Genomic DNA, 10,903 nt, shown 5'->3' with positions numbered 1-10,903 from the left:
TACTTTTTTATTCAGTTTAAACCATTATTTTATTTGTAAATATCAGTAGATAGTACACCATTAAATAATATTTCAAAAAATATCCAGAAACACGTTATAACAGAATTTAAGATAAAAACAATGACCTTGACCTTAGTTCAGGTCATGACACATTGTCTTGTCATAAGCAAAGAATGAACTCTATAGATGATCAGGAGTAATGATGATTTTTAGAGATGGTTCAGGGGCTACAAGTTTCAGAATCTTGATAGAGGTCTCCATGCTCATTATTACTACCCAGTTCTTGTGGTTGATACTCGGGAGTAAAGAAAATTTTCATAGAAATAGCAACATACTTAAGCCCTTCCCTGTAGCCTGACTCCTTGGCCATGAATTTAACAATATTGGTAGCAGTCTTGATACTCAATACAAATATGCATCTAGTTTGTTACCAAAATGTTCTGGAGAAAAGGATTCCTAAACTTTTAATGCATCTTCATAATGAAAACCATATACAGGTAGTCCCACCCTAAAAACTGAACCCCTGACCTATGAACTCCACAGACTTGGTAAAGGATGATTAAGTGAAGATAACAGTGATCAATGTCATAATTCCTATAATGAAAACAAAATTAATAATAGGACAAACACAGACCCCTGGACACAACAGAAGAGGTGGGATCAGGTGCCTAGGAGGAGTAAGCATCCCCTGTTGACCGGTCATATCATGTCATGCTGAATAGGACTATAGGATGTTCAGGAATAAAGATAGTTTTCTAAACATTTAATGTATTTACATGGTCCATATAGCCCCATCTACAGCTTAAACCTCTGACACAGGAACAATGATTTCCACTCTTTTGGAAACTAACCAAATGCATAGTTGTATTAAGCATGGATGCCATGCTTAATAAATAATAACCAATACATATATAATGGATGCCATGCTTAATAAATAATAACCAATATATACATAATGGATGCCATGCTTAATACAACTATACATTAGGTTAGTTTCCTGGATGATCAGGAGTAAAGAAGAAAATAATAAAACATTTAATGCGTTTTCACTGTGATCCTCGCCTTTAAACCATAAATTTTATAATCTTGGTAGAGACTCTCATGCTCAGTACAACTACACACCCAGGTTTTATGCCAGACAACAAGGAGTAAAGAATATTTTTAAATGATTTACAATTCCTAGAAGTTTCACCCCTACCCTTGTTTCCAAATAGGACAAGAATCACGAAACTCCCAATTTTTGTTCCCCTTCCACAAAAGATATTCCACAGGAAGTTTTATGAAAATTGGCCAGGTGGTTTCTGAGAAGAAGTAAAAAATTTTTTTTAAAAGTTTACAATAGATAATGACAGATTGATGTGGATAGCAATATAGTGACTTAGTTGATCTAAATACGGAGGATCCTGGATATATGAGGTGTTCAAAAATATGACTACTAACTACTTCACTAAGATTTTGATAGTCAAGTCAACCAGTCAACATTTTCTTATCCAAGGGATAGCAGATACATGCAAGAGTTAAGCACTGCACAGTATTGGAAAACTTCCATCACCAAACATGTTTATCATAATTCTGTAAAGTACCTGTATAATTTATCAAATTTCTCGTTTTTACAATCATTAACAGGCAGTAAGATGTCTCGAACTTGAAGACCTTTATTCAAAATAACTTAAATGTCAATATTTAAAATGAATTTCATAAAACTTCCAAGATCATATGATATGATGGATGATGCACATGTACTAAAAACACGACTTCTGGTCAAAACTTACTTATAAAGTTTCAATGGCTAATTTTTCAACTAATATCATGGTAAGGATTAAAAGCAATTTGAAATTTCCCTTATAATAAATTGTTCATCAAAATAGGCATACATAACGTTTACAGCAACTTAGCGTCTCCAAACATTGGAGTTGGTACCAAAACAAAAACTATCAAGGTAACATCTAGTTGTAAATAACACACCCTTACTCTGATTAAAGTTATTCATGAGTTACTAGTCGAGTGTGAATTAATCGTTTAGTTCCTGTAGCACTTGACATAATTATGTACATGCCACGAACCACAGACAGAGCAAGTGTAATGCAATGATTAAGTTTGTGGATATGTGGACATTTACAAATCCACTTTGGCCCCTGCCATTGAAAGTGGAATGGCCTTCATTTCTGTTCTCATACACAAGAATTCTCCACACACAGTCATTATAGCGCATCCAATCACATTCAGAATCCACCAAGGGAGTGTTTGTGGAATGTGGCGATTAAAAATCCAGCATCCAAGGAAATGACAGAAATGGGCTGTCACTGCAAAGTCCAAACATAGTTTTGCTCTTTGGACAATGTACCACAAGGCTACAGCACTGGAAAATAAATCAAATTTTAACACATGAATATAAAATTTACACCGAAATCCTAAAATGAATGAATATGCCCCAATATCAAAGTCAAGTCGGATCTCATGGTTCTAAAACTTTAGTTATCACCCAAGGAAAACAATTTACCTTGTAAGGCTATTCAAAAGGAAAGCAATAACTTGAACTCTCCCCGAATCTTCAAGCAAGTCTAAATCCTGGAAAAAATCATTCAGAAATAGTTTAAAATTGTTACTCAACAATATAATGTGCATGACTTCAAATTGACAATAACAAGAATTTACCGTTTGTGTAAACAACTGGTCCATTGACGCGTCAAACCTGCCAATGATGTCCATCAGGTAGGTCCACATCCCAAACAAGAAGTAAAACTGGCATTGCATAGCCACTATTTGTAAACATAGTAGCTTAGGATCCCAAACATGGCTCCTAAAGTGTCCGCCATTCATTTTCATAAACCTATTCCTAAGAAGGCCAAACATCACATGCTGTAAATAAGCACGCCAACATAAGGAATAGTACTTTTTATCATCAGCAAACTGTCGGAGCAATGGATCACACTACGCTACCAGCCAACGTCATTTCACGATCATTGTCAATTGAATGCTTTACAGCTGGATTTGACTAATTACTGCTAACTGCAACATTGTAAGCCAGTCCATATTTTTTTATTCTATAAATCACTATAAGTGTACAATATATATAGAGATATAAATACAAGTGTTATTCTTATTATTTAAAACGTTATTCTGGTTTTAACCCTGTCATTCCATATTTACCCCTTTATTAAATTCTAAACAAGGAAATTTTTTTAATAATGACAAAAGCAGTAAGTTAACGTTCATTGAAAACTAAACTTCTGGTTCATATTTATTTTCTTTTTTAAAAATTCAATATTACTTTAAAACTAAAACTTATTTAATCTGAAGACAACTTTTTCAGATTTTGCTGTTGAACTGCACGTCCACACGCTCCGCTTTGCAAACACTTGAAAGACTTCGATCAGTCTGGTTAGTAGAAGTAACCTTCCGTGGACGAAGGTGTGCGGCACTCTCCTCATTTGGTAAGTATGCATGTTTCCGCAGAGAACATATACATTTTACAATATATCTCATTTTTAACTATATTACATATGAAAAATTATTCTAAATTCAAATCATAGGTCTCAGCTGCGAATGGCAATGACCTTCGTTTCGAGTTTCCTCTGGAACAATGTAATGTCATCTTTATTAAATTAATCATAGTGGCGAAAATGATATGATCATAGTAAAGAACATTTTCACAGTTGAATTTCATTTTCTAATGCATCCTTCATAGTGTAGGAAGAAACGTAGCACTGATGTGAAGAACTAATAAACGTGCATGTTTTGACTGGTCATTCAGGGACAATCGATTGTAGCAAAACAAACTTATGCAGATCTAAAACCAGACACCAGTTTTTAATTGTTAGTACCCATTTCATATTTATGGATAAATTTTGAAAATGTAGTGATGAGCTTCCAGGGGAGATGGTTGTGGGGTGGGGGTGGGGGGTGGGGGAGTGTCCTCAGATATAGTATCTCAAAACAGGTATATAAATGACTGAATATTATGTATTTTCTAAGTCTATAGTAATGAAAAATATGACGTAGAATATATGAAAATGTTATTGTTAAACTTCTCATTCAATCTCAAGTAGTTTCTACATTTGAAGGGAAATTTGACAGGTTACCTGTTGAAGGGGAATTACTAAAAAACAATTTTTTGTCAAGAGGAGAAATGACCTTTTACAGGTAGTTACTTTGATAAATCCTTGAGATCTATACATTTTTAACACTAATAATGAATATTGATAAACTGGAATCTATTAATGGTACTATAAACTACTACAGAATTAACTCAATAACTCATAGCACTAACTACTTAAGAGGATATCTGATCAATTCGTACCTCACCTCAGTCACCTGACTTTTTTTATGTGTTGATAAGATATTAAATATGATCTGCATGAAAACTGCTTAGAAACACCACTCAGTAAGTTCAGTAAACTTGACGTGTTTTTGGGATTTTTTTTTACGACCCTGTAAAACCATCCAAATTCATTTTTAGAATATATTCTATGTCTCATAATTTTCAGCAATGGTCCCCTTAATTTCTGTGCACAACATGCAAAACATTTAAAAAATTATTTTTTATCCCTCTGATAAAACAACTATGGTATATTTGATAGCTTTTGGCATAGGGCTAATGACTAAGTAAATGACTTAATGTTGAAAAAGTAACCGCAATTTAACTATGGTTTGATGGTTAATTAACAACTATACAAAATTGTATTATACTGAACACAAAAGACTGAAAATTGCATTACAGAACACATCTGTAAGTGAACCATTGAAAGGGAACTTATGATCACAAGGTTGGGAAAACAGATTCTTCTTATTGATATGCAATTGAATTGTCACCCTTAATATCTACTTTTATAGGCAAAAATGAGTACTTTCAACTTATTAAGAAGTGCCAACAGAGCTCTCATCAAGCAGCCTCTCTGGGTGGCTCCCTCTAGAAAATTTTCCTTATCTTCAACTGCTTGGGATACGCCTGCTACCACTGGATCTAAAGCTGTCCTCCCAGGCCATGAATACTACCCAGGAAAAGAAGAGTATAGCATGGTGATAGGTCAGTGAATATCTAAAAACACAATATCTGAATGTTGTGTAGTCCAACCATAACCTGTCTTCTGAAGTGATGTCTGGTAGTAGGTCCAACGAAGAGAACCATGGCATTTACAGAATAATTTATCATCATTAATGATAACTCCTGATATATTATAAATCTTGATGAGAAGTTATTCCTATTGGTTTACTAAGATCAGTTGTAGACTCAAGGGAAAGTGGTTTTGATTTTGTCATGGAATTGGGTGCCTCGGGTACATGTATGTAAAGAGCATAAAGACGGTACTGAAGAGTCCTAGTCTTCCTGATAGAATTACTGCCCATTGGCAACATATAGAATATAATAACAGAAAGGCTTGATGAATTAATTCGGATAATTCGAGTATTAAATTCATAATTAGATGATTCATGATTATAGGTAACAGAGAAATAGTTGGGTATGGAGAAATCCCCTACTACACCGATTCCTTCATGCAGCCCTGCCCTGCCATCAGATTTAAGGAGGTGGATGAGGCGATTGGAAAACTCCGAGTGAAAGAAAAGGGAGACTGGAAACAGTTGACATTGGAGGAGAAAAAAACATGTAAGCATAAAAATTCAGTGTCTTAGTTAGGGCTGTGTGGTGCACCGAAAATTTCGGTGCACCGCGATTCATACCATTCAATTCGATGCACCGATTACAAATTCCGGATTTCTGTTCGGTTCGGTTTAGATTTTACTTACACCAAAACAACAAATATGGCGTCCGAATGATGTTGAAAACATGTGGTTTTTTATGCAACAGAGATTTAAATCACTACTGTGTTGAGAGTTAGCATTTTCACCACTCAGATACCAACAGAATATGGTCCGTAAGGTCATTGCAATTTATCTTTACATGACATATAGCATTTCTGTCAGTGGTGGAGTGATTTCAACATCGTAGGTAATGACACAGATTTGACAGTTTATATGAGAGAGAAGTAAACCAATAAAGGAGAGATTTTCAAAGACCCAATTGATAGAATTGTCGAATTTTTGTATATCATTGAAAACAATATCATATACATTTTAGATTCACTATAGATTTGTTTAATAATCCATATCTGATGCAGCACATTAATATAACAAATTTTGATAGAATGTCAGTGTTTTCCTTTTTCTATCAAAGTTATAAAATGCCATTATGAATAGATATGCTGTTTACAAATGACGACTTATAGTTATATAACTTGAATAAAATAAAATCAAATATGCTACTCATTAAAATTGTTAATTTTTGTGGTGTCATTAGAGCAATTGGACCTAACATGAACCGAATCGAAATAACCGAACCGTGCTGTTCTGAATCGAAACCGAACCGAATCGAGCTAACCCTGAATCGTCCCAGCCCTAGTCTTAGTTAGTTTGTATATAGCATATATACCTCCTGCTATACTCTTAGAAATGTTTAAAGTTTGTAAAGTTTGAAATAAAGACCCAAAAAGTCTGAATAGACAATCAAAAATACAGCTCACTGCAGGGCTCGAAATTAGCGAGAAATACTCGCAAAATGCGAGTACATTTGAAAAATAGCGAGTAAAAATAATGGACACTTGAAAATCTTAGCGAGTGGTGACTTACAAACTATGATCGTTTTGTATCGGTTTTATACGGTGATGTGCTATTCGCTTTTCTTAAACTTGCACTCTGAATCATACAAACACTTACATGAACGACCGATTTCAACAACCGTTTCTATTCGGATTTTTCTTTTATGATTTTTTTAAGAAACTCAGAGTCAAACAAATGCTCTAGAGGTCGGACATCGCATATCGACATGTGCCACGAGTCCTGTTCACCTATAGGGGTGATTAAATTGAATAATTCCAAATATGAAGTTTTTGTTATTCATTTATCTAAAAAAAAAAAGTCTATGTTTTACCAAGTCTTTTTGGTAGTTATTTTTAATTTACTGTCATACTGAGGTTGGGTTGTAGTGATGACAAGAGTGTATTGCTCACCGCGTAGACGATTATCAAAATAGTTCATAGGACTCGTGATCATGCTGCTTATAAAACCACGAGTCCTGTATTCGCTTTAAAAAATCACTAGTGACAACCCTGATCAATGTGGCATGAAATTGGAAGACTGGATCTAGACCTGCAGTAAACAAGTTGTGGATTAGACTGTTAGAGGTGCAATGGTCAAGAGACCTAAACATTGCACCATATGACTTACGTAACTTTAATACTGTCTTGTCCAAACAATGCCCGTTGACCCACTAGGCTCAGTAATAATGGGAAAAATCATTGATTTAAAAAAAATAGGAAAAAGAGAAAAAAAAGAGCACTGCTTCATTAGTTTTATTTTAGCTTGTAGGTTTTCATTTTAGCCTGTGGATTTTTTACCCACAGGCTAAAATTAGCCTGTGGTAGAAAAAGTTAATTTCGACCCCTGGGCTCAGTATGTAACAGAAAGAAAACATTTTTCTAGAAATGTACACTGTATATGTATTGAAAGGAAATATTTCGTTGTAAATTAAGATTTCAAATGTAATTGAGAGAGCTTGAAAATTTTTAAAAACACAGTCTCTGTTCTAGTGAGTGGAAGTTTTTTGTGTTCAGACTATACATAGGTAGACATAAAATTTTGTCAGACCAAAAAGAAAAAAAGAAAAAGCAGCATTCAGAAACACTCTGAGGTTATATAATTGATTGAAATATATATTGTATCACTTGACAAGTATATAATATTTACATTTAACCTTTAATAATGATAACAATAAAAACCACATTTATACTGGTCATTTCGTAGTTTTAGAGATTTATGCACTTGACCAAGTCTGTTTTTAATACTGTATGCTTGTCAGGTTCTGCTGTTCAATACCTTACACAAGGTCAAAGGTCTGAGGGTTCATTTTATTCAATTTTATGATAACCTCATGTGAACAGAATGAAATATAGAATTTTTAATTAAGGATTCAAAATGCGGAAACCATATAGAAATTAGTGTCCTGTCAACTATCTGTCTGTCTTCATTTTGTTGTGAAAAAAAAAACTTGAATATTAATACAAAGTTAGTTGACCATTAAAGGAAGACACTTACAAAATTTTGAGTCATGAGGTCTGATATGTGATTGGTAACAAATTTTAACCTCTTGACTGTAAAGGAGTTGTATTAGGGTGATAAAAATGTTACTGAGATGTTTTTAGCCTTAGAAGGCAGATAACTCTTACATGAAAAACACCTTAAGGAGTATGTTACACCAGGGAAATTTAATATGGATGAAAATTGGAGAATATGTACAACAATATTTTGAAACTGAAAATTTTCAAATTTACTTTATTTAGTAAAAAAATACAGTTTTAGTTGAAAGCAATCTGAGAAAAATTTAAAACCCCAGCTGGACTCAAACACGCGATCTACAGTTTAGCAGTCGGCGGGCTAACCTACTGAGCTACTCAGCTAGGCGAGAAATTTTTAAATGAATAGACAAATATTGTTGATATTTATATTTTCCACCATGTTTTAGAAGGAAGTCAGCCATTATGACGATGTAGAGTACCTCCTTAAATGATCAGAGGTTGCACCTGTTGAAAGACAATGTAGATACATGTACATGTTTAATTCTCACATTTTTAACTGGCATTTACACGACGGCAGTGGGCACACATTTTATCATATACCAACTTCAAAATGATAACTGTTACACTATTTGGGATATTAAATCTGAAGTACATTGAAGACTTCCAAATTAATGCTAACTAATTTATGATATTGCTGTTTTAATTTTGCAGTATATAGAGCTAGCTTCAACTCCACGTTGGAAGAGATCAAGGCTCCCTCAGGAGACTGGAAGAGATGTGTGGGAGACAATGCCATCTTGATTGGGCTGGTATTTTTTGTCATGGGTGTCATTGGAGTATCAGGTAGGTTATACAGGTGTCACTTGAAGAGACTGTTCAGATTGGATATTACATTATAAGTTTTGTTTGATGTATTCAAGGATTTTTAAATCCCCTGCCACCAAGTGACGTATCGTTACCCAAGACCTCACAATTACTCCCACATTTTATATGAATGCATTACGGATCAGGTTCGAGTTCTGACATGTTTCCATTTTGAATGAAATAATAACTATATTCTTGGTTACTCATTGCTTTGACATTCTAATGTGTATTTTCTGAGTAACTTCACTTAGTCTTAGAACAACATTCATCATGACCAACCCAACTTTGCAGGAGTTATGGTCTAATGTTTAAAATTTGTTTTCCACACAAGCTATGCCTTTTAGCGGAAACAAGGGTATTTATGTATGTCTGGCCATCTGTTTGTACCACCTTGGATTATGGGCGAAATTTCAAATACAAATTCAGCTTTAGTTATGTAACATCATAAGATAACCTTATTTGCTAGTCAAAAGGTCACAAGTAAAGACCATCCATATATTATATACATGTATAATGAAAATATCACATCACCTATTGAATATAATCAACCAGCTTCATTCTTCATCAGGAGTGTAATAAATTGTTCATTTACACAATGAATCAAAAGATCCGATGATTGTGTATATGTGTAACCAAGCAATTTATTGTCGGAGTGGAATATATTCAATCAGTGTTGTGATATTTTCATTATACTATTGCTTGTGTGGATTTTTCTATATTAATTTCTAGATTATATATGTATATAAATTTTCCAACAGATCCAGAAAATGAGCCTAAGACTGTGACCAATGAGTGGGTTGATGCCCAGACTGAGTACCTGATCAAGAGAAGAGTTCAGCCAGTGGATGGTATTGCTTCATGGTACGACTATGAAAACAACAAGTTCAAACCCACCTGGTCCATCTTTACCACAAAGGAAACATCTAAATCTGTGAGACGTCTGAGTGAAGAGTGAAATTTGAAAGACAAGAAATAACTTAACATAATTGTCACTGAAATGTTTGTTTACAATAAACTGATGAAAAATTAGAATTTATTTTGTCTTTCAAAACAAAAATAGCTTATCTACAGGATTTATATTATTCTTCATGGAGTTTATGCTAGAAATACACAGAGATTAATGAGTAGTAAAGGACACAACAAGATCTGCTTGATAGACACTTATTATTGGAAATATTGCAAATTACATATAGTTTGGATTGATTGCATTTGAATTTTGTGTTGTTACTTTGACTAAAAAAAATTCAATTCTTGGACATGTATGTGGTTTTGATATGTGCATTTCTCAAAAGGTAGAGTATCTCTTCAGTTACGATGGTGAACTTTTAGCATGTCTTGTATTGTAAACCACTTTTTCATGTAAAATAAGTTTTAAATTTGAAATTAGAGGAACACTTGACTTCTTCCCAGGCACGCTCATGAGTGATCCAGTAATATAAATAATCAAACGGTAAAGGCTAAATAGTCTTGTGCAAAAATTTCTAGAGCAAGAAATTTTACTGACGGGAGAAACTGGAAGAATGTGGTAGTATTACAGGGGATTAAGTAAATGGGTATTTGCCCAGGTAGTTTGTTGATTAAAGCTCCCAACTTGTAATGCAAGGCCGGGTCTATTGGTATGTTTTTGAAGCAGCCTACCTCCTACGATTAGAAATTCATCTCCCGACATGGTGTAATCCTTGAAAGATGCAAGTGTAATGTTTTACAAAATGAAATATAAAATACTAAGTACAAATAACCACAGCCCAGGTTTGAACAAATACCTATTTGCAATTTTATACTGGGTAAGGAGGAAGGCAAATTGCCTCAAAAAGTAAATTCATCATCTTCATGTTATCTTTCAGAACACAATGGCTTACAGCAGTATATACATTTGATGAGTTCTGGTAGTTCCAGAATGTTTTAATGCACAGGATATTATTATATTACCGGTATCCATAATGACACAATTGCAGAACTTCAAAGGTCAA

General features: G+C 33.9%; 2 protein-coding genes across 3 annotated transcripts; one reads left to right on the top strand and one right to left on the bottom strand.

Moving 5' to 3' along the window:
* Window positions 1-1,639: 1,639 nt before the first annotated feature.
* Window positions 1,640-3,184, bottom strand: LOC125666027 (protein SYS1 homolog). The gene is made up of 3 exons (XM_048899124.2): window positions 2,656-3,184; window positions 2,501-2,568; window positions 1,640-2,359 (listed from the first exon to the last, which is right to left on the bottom strand). The coding sequence occupies exons 1-3, from the start codon at window positions 2,851-2,853 to the stop codon at window positions 2,116-2,118; spliced, it is 510 nt and encodes a 169-aa protein (XP_048755081.1). The 5' UTR covers window positions 2,854-3,184; the 3' UTR covers window positions 1,640-2,115.
* Window positions 3,185-3,314: 130 nt separating this feature from the next.
* Window positions 3,315-9,965, top strand: LOC125666038 (cytochrome c oxidase subunit 4 isoform 1, mitochondrial-like). 2 transcript variants are annotated; one of them, XM_048899146.2, is made up of 5 exons: window positions 3,315-3,434; window positions 4,834-5,026; window positions 5,441-5,605; window positions 8,781-8,912; window positions 9,692-9,965. In XM_048899146.2, the coding sequence occupies exons 2-5, from the start codon at window positions 4,840-4,842 to the stop codon at window positions 9,886-9,888; spliced, it is 681 nt and encodes a 226-aa protein (XP_048755103.2). In that variant the 5' UTR covers window positions 3,315-3,434; window positions 4,834-4,839; the 3' UTR covers window positions 9,889-9,965. The 2 variants fall into 2 exon arrangements, with proteins under 2 accessions (XP_048755103.2, XP_056009223.1); XM_056153248.1 differs by lacking the exon at window positions 3,315-3,434 and adding an exon at window positions 3,698-3,816.
* The last annotated feature ends 938 nt before the right edge of the window (window positions 9,966-10,903 follow it).

Source organism: Ostrea edulis, chromosome 1 (genome assembly GCF_947568905.1).
Source record: "Ostrea edulis chromosome 1, xbOstEdul1.1, whole genome shotgun sequence".
In the NCBI taxonomy this organism is placed as follows: Eukaryota; Metazoa; Mollusca; class Bivalvia; order Ostreida; family Ostreidae; genus Ostrea; species Ostrea edulis.
This window is presented reverse-complemented; position numbering and strand designations above follow the sequence as displayed.